The 18,344-nt window shown below is 37.4% G+C and overlaps 1 protein-coding gene across 1 annotated transcript in view; it reads right to left on the minus strand.

Annotated features, from left to right (window-relative positions):
- Positions 1–1,255: 1,255 nt before the first annotated feature.
- The window catches only part of LOC135079274 (limbic system-associated membrane protein-like), a 74,604-nt gene continuing 57,515 nt past the window's right edge, over positions 1,256–18,344 (minus strand). Inside the window, exons 6-10 of the mRNA XM_063973889.1 lie at positions 8,356–8,484; positions 6,775–6,913; positions 3,533–3,681; positions 2,516–2,572; positions 1,256–1,584 (exon numbers count right to left, since the gene is read on the minus strand). Coding sequence (XP_063829959.1) covers positions 1,493–1,584; positions 2,516–2,572; positions 3,533–3,681; positions 6,775–6,913; positions 8,356–8,484 — 566 coding nt within the window. The 3' untranslated portion in view covers positions 1,256–1,492. The remainder of the gene's footprint in view (positions 1,585–2,515; positions 2,573–3,532; positions 3,682–6,774; positions 6,914–8,355; positions 8,485–18,344) is intronic.

The following is an 18,344-nucleotide window of genomic DNA, read 5'->3' on the forward strand; positions in this document are numbered from 1 at the left end:
GTCTGTCGTGTGGACTTTGAATAGCTTTATCGACAAGTAATTTTTAATATTTAGGTAACATAATCTCTTTTTTCTCATCTAAAAAAGGAATATTAAGTCAGTGATTTTTTCCCTGGAAATCGAATCCAGGACCAAATCAAAAAGTCCACTATTCACAAATAGGCAAATTCCTACCCACGCTCTACAGCTCACAAAACAATTCCTATTTCTAGGTATGATAAAACCGCAACTGTAAAATAGTAGCAACTAGTTGTAACCCGGCTTAAACTCAATTTCCAGGTAGACAGGTATTCGACAGAAATACCTTTGTAATAACTATTAGAGGAACCCATTTATAGCTGTGTAAAATACTTCTGTAAACGTTAAACAATCCAGTAGAGCTAACTGCGGACCTCGCTGAATGCGACTCTCCGTCGCTCGCTCCGTCCGTACCAGAGCATCGATGTGACGTCACGGCTGCATGGTGCACAGTTAACTCGACCGGGTTCTAACTATTATCAATCATAAGTAAAACCCACTCACAACATTCGTTCTTTCTCAAATGTTGACATGCTTAATAAACATCAAACATTCATGTTGAACGAAACATAAAAAGAATGAGTCATAACATAAAGCTGTCATAAACAATACCATTCTATACCAAACCAGAGTAGAAGAACACCGCAGCTGCAACTCGTCCGGCGAAAACGAAAATGGTGCAACTGAATATTTTATAAAATTGCATTTCCCTCCTTCTGCGTGGGAGGACTACGCGACGGGGTGGAAAATAAATAGGTGAATTATTCGAGTGCAAATGACATTTTCGCAGTTTTAAAGGCAAACCAGAATATTACTTTGAGTAAATAGTGCTTGAGAATATTAGTCCTTATGAACAGACGCGATGCGACCCTCGTTAACTAATCAGAGTTATTATGTAATCATTAATAATATGAACTAAGTCGCTTCAAGGTAACAATACTCGTTCATAGAAACTTCGTAGGCTAGCTCTGTTATTACAGTACATAACATTATGTCAAACTATGTACTTAGGTCCAATAAAATATCTTACACTTTGTATTGAGCATACTCAATTAATATTAAAATAAAGCCAATATTCTGATAAAAAGATTAACCGGTAGAACTGTAAACATCCACTTACCTTTTCATAAGCTTTCAATATTGAAATATCAAATTTAAAACTCATTGAAACACGGGTAGGGCGAGTAAAACGGCGCTGTACATTATTATCATTTCATTTAATTTTTGTAAACAGTCTTATAATCGAGCGATGAGTTTACACACAAAAATGTAAACAATACTTCCATTTTGGCGGTTCTAAGCGAAACATCGGTTACACGAACTAATAATCAGGATATCTACATCGTTGTGTACTTTAATTTACAATGAACATCCTTAGTCTAATATTTACAACAATTGAAACATGTAATTGAATTACGTTCCACTTTTAAAGCATAAAACGATCTTAACATTTATTTACATGTCGTTATGTAAACTACGTGAATATGAACAAGTATGTCGTTAATAATAACAACGTCCAGATGGCTTGGCTGTTTGCAGAGTTCCCCTTAGCCGGTTCGGTCAGTCCTAGTGGGGAAAAAAAGGTTTTTTAATAAAGTTTCATAAGTATTTTACATTTTTATTAAATATTTCTTTTGAAGTAACAAGTCGGTGCGGGGTCTTATTAAAATAAAGTAAATGTTATAACCTCAATAAGTACCAATAACTAATATTGGTATTTAGCTTCTATGAATGATTATTTAGTAGATTTGCGCAGTTTTGGACTTATAGTTTTTTGATTTTATTACTATACATTAGTTTGTATTTTTGTTAGCTTAAATTGTTTGCAATAATCAGTTTCTCAATCCTATGAACTGCAAAGAAAACCTTAACTCCAAAACTACCCATAAGCGCGGAACTTAAATGTGGGCTTAATCGATAGGTATGATATAATGTATAAATTAACGGCCTTTATAAGCTTATTATTTTAGTGTGATAATAAGTTTTTATTTATAATAGTAGATATTTATGCAATTATTACAACATAAATCAGACGCCATCTTTCTGCCAGATCCGATAAATTTGATATGGTCAATTGACAATATATTTATGCATGGGCATGCAGCTAACTTATTTGAATTGGAAATTAACTTACAGGTTAATAATTGTATAATTTAGACATGAGTATGAATATGGTTCCAACATTACAGAACTAGATTTCGACCTTTTCATGAATCAGCAAAATATACTGACTAACGTATTAAAATGATAATGTAAGCAGTGTGTGGGCGGTCTACATTTGAAGACCAAAACAAAGATCCCAAATTAAGTTAGCCATTTACCAAAGAATATTATTATTTCCCCAATAAAATTCGAATTATTTCATTCTCGAGGAGTTCTCATAAATCAGGTCATTAAATATGTATAGAGCCCTTGGCTGAAACAAAGAATATCTTGAGGGACGCGACATTTCGTAGGAACATAAACATAAAGTAAAATAAAAAGTTGTTACTCTTACCTCCAGCTACGCTGATTTGATTGCTGAAGTCTTCTGAGTATGAATTCAGTTTTATTTCTGCAATTTAAATGAATAAATAATAAATATGAGTTGGTAAATTTTTGCTGTTGGGCGTTGAGTTTTACAAGGTAATTTTGTTAGATTTGTATCTGCAGTTAAAAGTTGTACGTTTTATGCTAGATTTCCTACTACTTATTCAATTTTATCATTATAAAACAGACCTTATTCAATTGCTTCGAAGTTAAACAGGTAATTACGTTTTTGAAAAATAGTTAGGTACATACAAAGACATCAAATGAAGTCAAGGGAATTTCATATTTTGGTACTAGTTTTTCCCTACGACTTCGACTATACTTTCAAATAAAATCTTTACTTAGTTCTAGGGTAAATTATTCACAACAAGCAATAATTTTTAACTTAATTAGTGGCACGCATAATCTCCAGGAGCACTTTATGCCAAAACACAAATATATCGTGCGAGTTTAAACGTAGTTTATGGTAGTTTGCCATAATTTGCAGAGGAGTGCCCATTCGTTATGCCAATAGAATATGTCGGGACGTGAACGGTGGAACTGTACTGTTTCTGTGTAATGTACATATAAATTGGAACTTCGCGACGAATATTTAGCAATGGATGCACGTATGCGTCGCCAGTTCGGGGTATGTAATGACCACGAGATCTTGATACGAGTGTATCCTTTGGAAATTAGGATTTTGGCTGTACGGGATTGTACAAAAGGTTTTTTAATTTATAAATGTACATTTGTGCTACTTAAATCGTCCAAGAAAATAATAAGAAAGAACTAGGTATACATGAATACTTTTTACTCTTGAAAACATTTTCGAAATTAATTCTACAAAAAGAATGCAACAGCCAATGTGTATCAACGTTTAACTTTCTAGGGAAAAATATGTTTTTCTCGCAATAAAGTATTTTCAGATAAACTGGTCATTTAATTACGAAGAGGCATAGGTATGTTGCGTATAAATAACTAAACAATTTTATTACTAACTCACCATATAGTCTAAGAGTTCCCTCGCTTTTTCCTAGAGAGTTGGTGCTCACGCAGTTGTAAGTCCCGATGTCGCTTTTGGAGAATTGCCTGATGGTCAGCCACATGGACACCTTGTATGACGACTTCTCTTCCCGGATAGTGTACTTGGGTCTGGAAAAATGCTTAGTTTAAACACCTGGGAAAAAAGCGAGTGGAAAATTTTCCGGCGATTTATTTCCGTTAGCGTACCACGACGCGACACGATTTTTAACTTTACTTATTAACGGACATTGACTTATTTAGAAACGGGATAATAATTCAGATTTACATTTTAACGAGTGAAACCAACAACTGTCAAATTAAGATGACTCGTACGAGCTGAAAATTGTTATTAGATTAGGACAGCTTGAAACTGACAGAAATGGGTTTCAAAAGCATGTTCTAGGTTCTTTATTACTACAAGATAAAGTAGGTATCATATTATAAAAATAACCATTCTTTGACCAATTTTAAAAAAGCTCTAAGACTTAATAATAATAATAATAATAATAAATACTCTTTATTGCACACCACATTGTAAAAAGAAACAGAAAGAAAAGGAACACTTAAATTTTACGAAAAATGATGCCACCGTCCCGGAGAGTCACTCAGGCATATAATTTCTGGTTGTTCGCATCTTGCTAACGGTGAGTACTTGCACAGGCATAACCTAGTAGCCAGAATCATCCATCAGCAACTTGCTCTTCAGTACGGCCTTCTTGAATCTGAGACGCCTTATTACCGATACCAGCCGGTGCCAGTTCTCGAAAATGGTCATGCATTGCTCTATTGGGATCGTTCTATCATCACAGACAGGACTATTGTCTGTAATAAGCCTGATATTGTGGTGGTTGACCGATCCCAACGTCGGGCAATGCTCGTTGACATTACCATCCCGCATGACGAAAACCTCGTGAAGGCCGAGAAGGAAAAGCAAAGCAAATACCTTGACTTGGCCCACGAGGTGACCGCCATGTGGGATGTTGACTCGACGATCATTGTCCCGATAGTTGTCTCGGCAAACGGGCTAATAGCGAAGAGCTTCGACCAACATCTAAAGAAGCTCTCGCTGGATGGTTGGCTCAAGGGTCAGATGCAAAAGGCGGTGATCCTCAGCACGGCACGCATTGTCCGGAGGTTCCTCAGCCTGTGACCCTGACCACCGGTAGCTTGGGCCCTGCTCCGCTACCAGCGGAATAACTATTTTTAAGTATTTTTTTATAATGTATTTTTATTTATTTTTTTTGATAATTTACATTGTAAAAAAATATTTAAAATTAAGAACCAAAGTTAATAAAGAGAATAATAATAATAATAAATACTCTTTATTGCACACCACATTGTAAAAAGAAACAGAAAGAAAAGGAACACTTAAATTTTACGAAAAATGAAAATGGATCATAATATTTCAGAAGAAAATAGCACTCAAAACTATTTTATTTCCATCTTAAGTCTAATAGATTTGAGAGCATATTTTATCATTTTCTTCTTATTTATTCATACAGCTTATCTTACCGGCTTCAATATTTATCACCTGCCTTCTTAAGGAGTATACTTTCAGGCTCGTTTAACTCTTATTTTGACTGATGTGCACATCCAAAAGCTTTTAGAGTGTTATATTATACGTAGATGATATTCGATTCAAGCTTTCAATGCCTTTTGAATGGCAAACGTAATGTGGTAGAAGAAAACAAAGAGAAGTAGGAAAATAAGTTGATTTCGCCTTTAGTATATTTTTAACCGACTTAAATAAAAGGAGGAGGTTCTCAATTCGGTTGGTATTTTTTTTTATGTTGTCCGCTTTGCTATCGAGAAGCTTCTGATAGCAACACAGCACAGAAAACTATCTTGTTTTCAAAACATCATCGAAAAATCAAGACTAGGTTATCTATAATTTCCAAATTAAAGTGGCATTGTTGCTGCGGCCACATAATAATAATAAATACTACGTACAGAAGTTTTACTTCGCAAAGGTATTTAAAAAAACGTATGCTCAATGTCATTAATAATATGGTGTAATTTAGCCTGTCTCAAGAGTCAAGAACCATTTTGTTGACAAACGTCAGTGATCGGCACTGCGCCGAAGCAATAGGGCTGACTTCGGTAAAATGATATGACGTGAGGTGCCAAACTGCGGAAAATGGCGTAGGAAATACATGATTTAGCATGAATTATCATGAATAATATTAACTACTTATTTACCTCTCAGTGTCTTGAGGCAACTTAAAAAAGTACATTCTGTGTTTTTATTATTATTTAGGCAGTTAAATACTGCACAGTATTTAGTACACCATTTTCTTTATTTTCTTCCATCATACACAAGAATACGCGTGCGTGAGTCAATGTTCGCTCGTATGTGAGGCCTTGTCGAATAGTCTCCTGTAGGTGGGCCATCGTGCGTGTTTTGTTTTCGATGTAAACTCGCGGAGATGAACAGGCCTGCTGCGGCTCTAATAAGTAGGTACTTTTGAAAATCTTCTGCTTGTTTCATAATTACAATTAGGTAATGTTTCTTAGTCAATATGTTATAAACATTTCAAATTCAACCGCACCAATTACATCTGGTCCGAGAGCAAACATCTTGGGGCAACATAACAAAGGACGAAGCGGACAAATAAGTATTATTTATCTATGGAAACTTGTATACGACACACTTTGATACTTTAGGGTGGACTACGCTTCTGTAAAATTACTTGAGACAACATTTTAAACAATGGCAATGAATAAGAAAGTTTATTCGTAAAATAACTAATAGTCAACCACCGGTATGTGAAAAAAGTTTGTCATAATTATCATTGCTGTAATTACAGCAATTACTTGATTGAATCAACGCGAACTATGGGTACCTAGATAGTTGTATAGCCTACTGTAGAGTCGCGTATTGTAGCGCACTGTCACGTAGTCGTGTCGCTCTCATATTTATAGCATTTTATTAAATTAATTGCCATCAGTTGTATAGCGTAGCGTCGTGTCGCGTATTGTAGTGCAATGTCGCGTAGTCGCGTGGCTCTCATATTTACAGCAAGCATAAATTGGCGCGAATTATACATTAGTTGTGTAGCGTAGCATCGTGTCGCGTCTTGTAGCGCCATGTCTAGTTAGTAGCTTGACTCTCATATTTACAGCCATTTATTAAATAAATTGGCGCGAACTGTACATTAGTTGTAAAATGTAGCGTCATGTCACGTTGTGTAGCGCAATATCGCGTTGGTAGCGTGGACTTACCCATCTAGAAGCATCTCCCCCCTGTTCTTGATCCAGTAGTTGATCGTGTTGGGGTAAGCTTCCACGTAACACTTCAGCTTCACGTCCGTGCCCAGAGGCGCTCCGAGCAGCTGGTTTGGCACTTTTACAGTAGGGGCAACTGTTAAAGACAAAATAAAGGTAACCAACGGTTGTTAAAAATAAAGTTGGTTATAAAATCATGCACATGATTTCAAATGATAAATATAGATGTTTGCTACATCATCATCAGTCTACAGCTACAGTACAGGACATAGGTCTTCAATATGCACCTTTTACCTTGTTATCGGTCGCATCTAGCTTTCTAATGACGTGTCACAACTCGTCACTCCACCTTACTGGTACTAAATATTACTTATTCTGTGACCTTACTAAAGGGCGTCCTACACTATGCCTGTCAAGTTTTAGGTTCTTTATAGGCTGTTATTTGTTTGTTTTTTCTTTATTTCAAATTTCTGTCGACCGTTGCTTAAGTTGAAAAAAGGAAAAAAAGCTCTCAGCCTACAAATGATCTCACTACTACTTCATTAAAAAACACAAACATTACACGAGATATAAATCGACCATAGTACTTCTAGCATTCAAAGAGAAACTGCAATAACCGCAGCATGTGGTACACATATTTGATTCCCAAACATCTTAAAAAGAAAACATAATAATCCCCTGGAACTCGCCCAGAATAGGCCAATCCGTCTTTCAGTAACGTGACCCGTTCCCATTACGAGCAAACGCTTTATCGAGCCATTGGAACCGTATAGCCGGTTTTTATTCGATTCTTATAAATATTACACTTTTATTCGGGTGTATATTTTCATTACATTGACTGTGTAATGTGCGCGGTGTTATGTTTGCTTTTTGGGAGCAGTGCGGAATACAAATTCGGGTTTGAGGGTTTTATACCGACGTTTTAGTTGAACAACCCCTGGCTTATCAATGTATCGTGGATACACACAAATATGGCGGATCCGCTCCCATTTCAATTTGGAGGTTTAGATACCTACGGTGATTGCCGTTTCGAAAAACATTGCGTTTCTGCTTAGCTACGTTCTATCTCTTTTTTTCGGATTTTTAAACTCGTCCCTCTTAATCAAACAAGTTGTAGGTACGTGTGAGAAGGTCAATCACGATGACTAAAAGACCAAGCACCTTATCAACCCGGAAACGGATCGTAACCGTAACGGAGTTTCATACAAAGAATACTGACCACCTCGAGTTGAGGTCAGTATTCCAAAGAATACAAACATGAACAATTTCATACACTTATCCGCATCGTAATGTAAACGCCTCACCTCACGGTTGACAGCGCGGTGAAAAGCAATACGGTGTTGATCCCTTTCGAGGTTGATAAGTGTGCTATGACCTTAAGACAGAACACACTAGCGTATTTTAAGCGTCAGCAAGTTATTAAGATTTAGTCTCTACTACAGATGACATTCTAATTTACCAGAGGCAACGAGAATAATTTGGCCTACATTACTCACTTCTCACGCTGGCCTGACGGGTTGGGAAGACTATAGGAAATAAGACTCACAATAGCATAACAAACAATCATCAAGTACTTACAGTTGACTAAAAGTATGATCCTCTTGCTGACGGCGGGAGGGACGTCGTTGGAGGCGATGCAGAGGAACGCGCCCATTTGCCGCCGGTCCACCCGCCAGAGGGGCAGGGAGCTTCCCACGTAGCTCTCCACTGAACAAAACAATCATCATTATCATCATCAGGTCATTAATTTAGTACAATCTTCAGAAGGATAACTACTACCTATAGCATGAACCGAAAGTTTTCGTCTTCGAATCGTTTGCGTATTCCAAAAAATTCGATACTCAACCTTCGCATTAAACGATAACTTGACAATGATTGTCAAAATAAGTTTCGTGCAACCATTTCTCATGCTAAGGTCACTTTACGATAGGTTCACAAGGGCGCTGTTTTAGTTTTCATACTAAATCGTTTGATGGCGGTTCGAATACGCAAACGATTCGAAGTCTAAAGTTTTTCGTGCTAGAGGTAAAGAGAGGTAGGGAGCTGCCCACGTAGCTCTCCACTGGATAAAAAAACATCATCATCAAGTCATTTATTTAGTTTCCTCTTTAGAAGGATAACCAGAAAGGCAGGGAGCTGCCCACGTAGCTCTCCACTGGACAAAACAATCATCATAATCATGTCATTTAGTTTCCAAATCAAGAGGACGATCCTTTCTAATTTAGCGCCATAGTTTTATGAGAGCTGCCCACGTAGCTCTCCACTGGATGAAACAAAAAATCATCGTTATCAGCAGATCATTAATTAGTCTCCAACGCAGGAGAACACCCTCTCTACTTTATCAGATCATACTAGACGCACACTGGCCAAATAAAAAAACTCTACTTACTATACGACTCTCTCTAATTTACCAGAGGCAAATGGAGAATTGTGGAACTACGCCCACGCTGACCAGACTGATAGGTTGGGGAGATCTTATGTTCGCATAACAAAATTTAGTTTTATTCTGCCTAGCTAGACAGGCAGAAAACATTTTTAATACTCTTTCAACAAACTGATGAAAAATGAATTTAAAAAGAACAAAATCGACATAGCTTTTAGGCACAATTTCTTAGTCAGCGTATAATGTCACAAATTGATAAAATATAGATGGCTTTTTGAATATCATAACGAACGATGAAATGGATATAATCTATTGATCAGGGAACGTTACACGCACTTTGATCATTAATGACGGAATAAGTATTACGAGTGTCGTCTATCTGTACATAATAATAAATCTATGTGACATCCGTATGTACATTCTGCGTCAAATAATTCGTGACACTCAAAGAGGCTAAAAAGTTGACAATACAACCTTCTTCCAATTGTTTCAAAGACGTGTTGCGAGCTTATTAACCACTTGGGTGACACGAACAATATGACACTGACTGTACTTTGGACACCATAAAATATTAAGCTTTAACACTGTGCAGCTGTGGAACCTTAAAGTAAAATATGTTTGTTATTCGGCGACAAAAATTTACAGTCGGATGTTACTGTTGTTTTGCAGAGTAACAGAGTAAATAATAAAAGTATAAAATAAAACTGCAGCATACACACAGTCTTTTAAAGGTCACTCAGGTGATCAAAGTAGATTCCAGGCAAAACTATAGTGTCATTTGATCAAAGGATATCAGTGTCTCCTGGAGTCCACTAATACACTCAAAATCAGATGAGAAAGTCAAAATACTTCTTCTAAAGTAGGGTAAGTTTTCTAAGAAAATTTTCTTATCAGGCAGACAGGCACATAGAAGACACCGTGATTTTATAAGGCTTCTATTTTCCATCTGACGTACGAAACCCTAAAAGGTATAAATTTTTACCAAACCAATGTGAAATGTTTCACACTATTGATTTGTTACAGGTAACATTGTTTATGCTATTTCTTTCTAGGAAGATATCCTTCAAGCTTTTAAGTGCGAATCCGATAACTCTTTTCCTGAGAAGCATTCTCGAATGACATTGACATTTGACAGCTGACTACGATCTTTCTTTCCGAGAAAACGCAATTATCGAGGAATAGAAATGTTTATGTCAGAAAAGGAACATCTTCATTGTCAGAACAAAGATGAAGATGAAAACAACCTAAATCAATGTGATTGTGCATTATTTGAATGATTTTGCATTTTATTTTAAAACAATACTTTCTCATCTGCTTTGAAAGCTTAAAAAAAATACCAACTATATGGTTAGATAGAATATGGGTACCAATTTTATTTCCGGTTTCAAATAATTTTTTTTTCTTTTCTTTCAAACTTTATCCTTTTGCTATAACTATTTATGGCTATAAGTAACAGACACATGTAAATGCAGGCCATACAAACCATATTTTTGATATTCCTAATTTCTTAGGTACAAAATTATCGTCGTTTCGCACCTTACGTTTTATGATTTTTTTTTTTTTTTATTTATTTAACAACTTAAAGACAGTTACATTGAGACAATTACATTTAGATAGCTTTAAAAACCACTAGGGTTTGATGTAAAGCTAACGAGTTTGCAGTGGGTACATTCACAATTTCACATACAATTACATAATACAGCATAAAAATATTTTAATATTGTTACATATTGTTAAATATTTTATAATTGCATTGCTACAATCTCTGACTTTTCTTCACTTTTTTTTTAAAGATTTTTAGCAATTTCTACTGCCCAAATTACTAATAGTCCCATTAGCCCCTCGTGATAAGCTAAATAAGCTTGTGTTACGAGTGGGCTCGCTGACTTTATATCACACCTACTTATAGGTTTCTTCTTATGTGGCTTTCTCTAATAATACTAATGTACATTTTATCCTTTCTACGTACACTCGTAGATAACAACTGTCTACAGTATTTTTGCGCACGGGTTATGCATAGCTTATTTTTATTGCTTTAATACCTAAAAATAAGAATAACAACAAAAAATTGTTCTGAATTTGCTTTTATGTGTAAAAAATAGGAAAATTCATATCAATGAGTGTAAGAAACATGGACATAGAAATGATTTAATTTGTTGCCAAATATTTTTTTTACTTTCTTTCTTTAGTTCTTTCTAATTATTAAAATATACCAAACATCCATTTAAGAGTCATTCTCACAAGATAAGTTTTAAAATAGAGTCCAATTATTTATTAAAAATGAAAAGTTCTACTTTACTGTCATGTTCCATAGAAGATTTTTCTCATAAAAACCTAACTCTATCATGCTTTTAGTATACTGGGCTTGGTAACGTCGTCTTTCAAATCCCACTATATTTTAATGAAAGCGTGCCCCTTGTTCTTGCGAATAAGCACCTATAATTATCAATAACTGTATCCCAATGAGAATGTGACGTGCATCTTTAGAGACATTCTACTATGAAGATGGAAAATTCAAATCGCTATAACTTCTTAAAAAGCAAATATTTTCGATTTGTAATCGCACTTTTTTATATAAATTTGCTTATATAATCAGAATATAACAAGTAAAACCCATGCGCAAAAAAAAATTTTTTTTTGTTGACCGGTGTAATTTGCAGTCCTAATTATTTATCAATAAAGGTGAGTAAAGAGTGGTCTCAAAGACACAAAAGGGAGAAAAATACACGAATCACAAAGACTGTTATGTACATAAGATAAAGGAAATCAGTAAGTTCTCGCCAGCAGATTGACAGTTAAAATTATATGTATATTTATGAACAATAAATAAATAAATATCCTTGGACATTTGACACTGCGCTTCTAGTCCCAAACTAAGCAAAGCTTGTATTATGGGTAGGTACTAGACAACGGATATAAACATACATACATTTTAATACTTTTTTTTGTAAATAAACAAATATGTATGCATGTTCAATGTTAAGCTTCATATATGTAGTGTATTGAGTTACCGATAGATGGCGCTGTCTGTAGGTTGAATCGCGGTATGTAAGTTTTAGACGGCCCCTACATATACTCAAATTTGGTTCGGAATAAATGAGACTTGCCACTGGAATCTTGGTTTTATTCAAGTTACTACCTGTGGGCTTTTTGGGACTTGTACATGGTCCTTCGGTATTGCCGGTTAAGGGCGATATTCTGAAGTAGTACTAGTGCAGTGTCCATTGCGGCGCCGAAGAGGTTGCGGATTGTTGCCTATGGTGCTTGGCGGTTGTTGGAGCAGCACAAGGTGGCGGCGAGCTGTTTTGGCGTACTACGTCAGAGTCGAGGAGGGAACCTCCTCTGACGTCACCACTCGGACCTCATCGCCGGCTGCAGGGGGGAGCACCCCCGCGGACACCCTACCATCGAGCAGGACATTGACAGAAGTGACGTCATTCAGTCAAGTGTGAGTTGTGTTACGGACAGAAATTGTGAGTACATTTTGAACCTTATTTACAAGAAGATTTGAACTTAGAAAATTCGTGATTAGTGCATGTGAACAGTGAAGAGTTCAAAATTTTACAAGTGTCGTCAGGGACTTAGAATAGTTTCGTGAATTTTGAACTGACGGGGAATCCACGCCGGTTTTGTGTTCCAAGTGCCAAACACTTAGAAAATTTACGGATATTTTTGTATAGAGTATAGACTTAGAAAATTTACGAACATTTTTTTTTGAACTTGTGTTATTTTAGTTTATCATTATGGCAAATACTATTTTGGTTGTAACAAATATTTCTAAGGAAATTATTAAGGCTAAATCTAACTTTAAGAAATGTCCTAAGGAACGTATAACTTTGTCATATTTGGAAGTACGTTTAGAAAGTTTAGAAAAACAATGGTCTTTGTTTTTAGAAAACCATCATAAGGCAGTAAGTGAAGGCTATAAGCCAGACAAAGATTATGATTATGATAAAACGGAAGAGGAATATATTGATTATAAGTCATTGTTAAAAGAAAAATTGCTATTGTTAAACCCTAAACCAATGTCCTCTGAAACTACAGCAGACGTGAGTAAGGGAAATGAACATAGGTCGAGCGTGAGGTTACCAGAGATTACAATTCCTAAATTTTCGGGAAATTATTCTGAATGGGTTAGTTTTCGCGATATGTTCATCTCCGTTATTGACAAAAATTCAAATATTGATGATGTGCAGAAGCTACATTATTTGAAAGGTTGTTTGTCGGGCGAGGCAGAGCAATTGTTAAGACATCTTCCATTAACTGCAAGTAATTATAAATTATGTTGGTCTCAGTTGGAAAATCGTTACAATAATAAGAAATATTTGTCTAATTGTATTTTGAAGCGGCTGACGGGACAAAAGGTTTTAAATTCTGAATCTTCAAATAGTTTAAAGCAATTAATGGATACAACTAAGGAATGTTTACATGCATTGAATAATCTAGGTATTAAAACAGATTCTTGGGATGTTTTGGTAATTTTTTTGGTTAGTCAGAAACTTGACCCAGAGTCTCGAAAATTATGGGAACGAGATATTGCCAGTTCGCCTCAAGAACTCCCAACTTTAAATGACTTTGAGGAATTTTTAGAAAATAGATTTAGATCATTGGAATTTTTAGATAATAGGGTTCAAAAATCAAATTGTTCTCATCTTGCGACTGCGGTCTTATCCTGTTCATTTTGTTCAGAAAGTCACAAGCTTTGCAACTGCAAAAAATTTGCTAAGGAGTTGCTCGATGCAAGGCGTGACTTTGTCCAAGCACAACACTTGTGTTTTAACTGTTTAAATTCTGGCCATTCTGTTTATCAGTGTACTATGTCTACAAGATGTCGTCTTTGCAAGAAAAAACACCACACTCTTCTTCATCCCAAAAACTCTAAATCAGCCGGTGATCATTCTAAGGCTGACCAGCCTGTTGATAAAGCTATTGTTGCTACGGTGACAGAAGCAACTACGCAATCACAGGCCGAAATCACAAGCGAGTCTCCATCTTCCAAGGTTATTACTACCTGTTTTTCTCAAGCACACAGTCAAGTTCTATTGGCCACAGCGTTGGTCAAAGTGCAGTCCAATAAATTCAGAACATCTGTGGTGCTCAGATCTTTACTAGACCAGGGCTCTCAGGCGTCTTTCATCACGGAATCGGCCGTGCAGTTGTTAGGTCTCAAAAAGATGCCTGGGAAAAGTTTAGTGTCAGGCTTAGGCGGTGATAAAGGCTTGACTATGACGTCAAGTTCAGCAGTGCTCATCAAAATTCAATCCCGCCTAGACCCCAGCTTTGTCGTAACTGTCAAGGCCTACGTTTTGAACAAGGTAACTTCTTTGTTACCCACGAGGAAAGTTTCTTTTGAAATGACTCCAGCATTTTCGTCTATGGTTTTAGCAGATCCATCTTTTGATACTCCTAACAAAATAGATCTGCTTTTAGGAGCTGAAGTATATAGCCAAATTTTGTTGGATGGTTTATACAAGGGTACACCGGGTTCTTTAATTGCACAGAATACCAAGCTCGGTTGGATCCTCTCTGGCAGAACACTTCAGCAATCCAACCAAGACGAAACGTGCCATAATGTCATCGTAAATATGCACACTGAGATGAGTGACGACCATTTGCTGAAAAAATTTTGGGAATTGGAGGCTGAGCCGTCCTTACCCAAAAAGAAAATGCTCACAGCAGAGGAACAAGCCTGTGAAGCTTTATTTTCTCAGACTACTAAAAGAGATGTAGATGGTCGTTACATAGTTAAATTGCCCTTTAAATCAGTCGATCCGCCGTGTAAACAAGGTGATTCTAAACGTATTGCCTTCAAGAGGTTCCTCATGTTAGAAAACCGCTTGGTAAAAAATCCTGACCTCAAAAGGGATTACACAAAGGTTATTCATGAATATCATGATATGAACCACATGGAAAAGGTTAGTGATCCCCTGTCTCCTGGTGTTTACATTCCTCATCATGTTGTGATACGGCAAGACAAGACGACCACCAAGAACCGCGTAGTATTTGACGCTTCTTGTACTGACTCAAACGGAGTTTCACTCAACGGTGATCTGATGATAGGTCCGACTCTACAACCAGAGCTGAGGCACTTGATTATGAGGTGGCGGTGCTTTCCGATTTCACTTGTCGCTGACATAGTGAAAATGTACCGACAAGTGAAGGTGGCGGAAGAGGATACAGATTTCCAAAGGATTTTATGGCGTGAAAACCGTGAGTCAGATGTGCAACATTTTAGACTCCTAAGAGTTACCTTTGGGTTATCTTGTGCACCCTACTTGGCTGTTCGAGCTCTACAGCAATTGGCTTATGACGAGGGTTCAGATTTTCCATTAGCCTCTCCTAGAGTCCTGAACGACTTCTATATGGATGATCTGTTAACGGGCTGTCACTCTGTATCCGAAGGAGCACAAATCTTTCAAGAAATGACTCAATTGCTAGCGCGTGGTGGGTTTCCTCTGCAAAAATGGTCGACAAATAATAAGGAGTTGGCAGCTTTGATGAATGAGGATACGCCTGCGAAAGATTTAGAGCTGAAAACAGACGATATTATGAAGATCTTAGGATTAGCTTGGGATAGAGAGTCTGATGAGTTTCGTTGTATAGTTACACTTCCTCCTTTGGAATGCCCAGTTACGAAACGTAAAGTCATCTCTGATATAGCTCGTTTGTACGATCCCTTGGGTTGGATAGCCCCGGCTATAACAATGGCTAAAATATTCATCCAAAGATTGTGGTTGTCGGGTATCGAATGGGACGATGAGCTGCCATCATCACTGCTGGATGATTGGATTAAATTTAGGAATGACTTGAGCCAGCTCACCGTCGTTCGTATGCCAAGGTGGGTAAATTTATCCAAGAGCGACCAATGCGTCGAGTTGCATGGTTTTTCAGATGCCTCCAACGTCGCGTATGCTGCTGTTGTGTACATACGTATTATTGACCAAGACGGGATGATATACGTGAATTTGATTACCTCCAAAACCAGAGTTGCACCTATTAAACAGGTTTCCATCCCCCGGCTAGAGCTGTGTGGCGCCGTACTGCTGGCCAAACTGTTGAATGAAGTCGCAGAAATACTCAACATACCAAAAACGCAGATACACGCTTGGACCGACTCTACAATAGTTTTGGCTTGGTTGCGAAGTCACCCGAGTAGATGGAAAACCTTTATCGCTAATAGAGTGTCAGAGATTCTGACGATAACAGATGCAACTCAATGGTCTCATGTGGGAACTAAGGAGAACCCAGCAGATTGTGCATCTAGAGGACTGCTACCTTCTGAATTCACCAACAATCTGCTCTGGAAAGAAGGTCCCAAGTGGCTATACAAGGAAAGGATATTATATACAACAGGAGTAACAGACACTAACATGGAAGAACGGAAACAAAAGATAAAATGCTACAATAATTGTGAAGGTGTACATGATGACATGTTTTCCAGATTCTCATCTCTGATTAAGCTCACACGAGTGTTGTCGTACTGCCGTAGAGTTCTTCAATGGAGACAACCTAAAGGAGAGAGAACAGATACATCGAATGCTACTCTAACAGCAAAAGAAATAAAGGAAACCTTATATACATACATCAAAATAATTCAGGGACAGCAATTTAGCGATGATATAGAGTGCTTACAAAAAACCGGAAAGTTAAATAAAAAGAGTACACTGAATTCTTTGAGCGCTTTCCTGGATTCAAACCAAATTTTGCGAGTAGGCGGAAGACTTCACCATGCTCATATCAGCGAAGATATGAAGCACCCCATAATTATTCCCCACAAGTCACACCTCACTACTCTTTTGATTCGACAAGCTCACGAGTCCACTATGCACGGAGGTCCTCAACTCATGCTAAACTATTTAAGGAGCACGTATTGGATCATCAATGTTAAGGGCCTCGTGAGACAGTACGTAAGAAGGTGTGTGACTTGTATTCGTCATTCCGCACAACCCAATCAACCATTTATGGGTCAATTACCCTCTTCTAGAGTCACTGCACATCGACCTTTTCTTGCATGTGGAGTAGACTACGCAGGCCCAATCAGCATACAGGTATCAAAGGGTCGAGGTCATCGCTCCACAAAAGGATATATCTGCTTATTTATTTGCATGTCCACTAGGGCCATACATCTTGAAGCAGTCAGCGACATGACTTCTCAAGGATTCTTAGCAGCGTTTAAGAGATTTGTAGCTAGGCGAGGTCATGTCGCAGATATGTGGAGCGACAACGGTACCACCTTCGTTGGAAGTGCCCGAGAGCTTAGGGATCTGTTCGATGTGGAAAGGTCGAGCGTTGCACAAGAGATCGCAAATTGGTTATCTTCTAATCAAACCAATTGGCACTTTATCCCTCCACGTTCTCCAAACTTTGGAGGACTTTGGGAGGCTGGTATAAAGTCCACTAAGTACCACCTTAAAAGAGTGATAGGAAACAGCACCCTCACCTTTGAGGAAATGACTACAACTTTGTCACAAATTGAGGCGTGCCTTAATTCTAGACCTATCACTCAGTTATCCTGCAATCCAGAAGATCCTTGCCCATTGACACCGGGTCATTTTCTGGTGGGAGAACCATTAGTGCTGGTACCTGAGGTTAATTACGAGACCTCGAACATAAGCAGCCTCAAACGTTGGCATCTCACCCAAAGAATGGTACAGGACTTTTGGCGTCGATGGTCGCAAGAATATTTAACCCAATTGCAGCATCGATACAAATGGACCAATCAAATTACAGAGCCGGAAATCGGAGATGTGGTTCTAGTCAAGGAAGATGACCTTCCTCCTGCTAGATGGCTCTTCGGACTGGTCACTGATAAGCATCCTGGCTCAGACAAAATTACTAGAGTTGTTACTTTGAAATATAAAGACAATTTTATTAAGAGACCTGTTTCTAAATTAATCATTTTGCCTGTCAATGATATAATTAGTCATTAAGTTATTTTAAAAATAAGTACTGATTGTATGCTTAAATAAGTAAATCAAATACTACTCGTATTACACTGCTATTTTAATCTTTATTGTATCTTGTTCCAACCTTTTAACTATTTATTTGTTATTATTTTAAGGACTCCGTCCATGGCGGGCGGAATGTTCAATGTTAAGCTTCATATATGTAGTGTATTGAGTTACCGATAGATGGCGCTGTCTGTAGGTTGAATCGCGGTATGTAAGTTTTAGACGGCCCCTAC

This window comes from Ostrinia nubilalis, chromosome 16 (assembly GCF_963855985.1).
Source record: "Ostrinia nubilalis chromosome 16, ilOstNubi1.1, whole genome shotgun sequence".
Taxonomy (NCBI): Eukaryota; Metazoa; Arthropoda; class Insecta; order Lepidoptera; family Crambidae; genus Ostrinia; species Ostrinia nubilalis.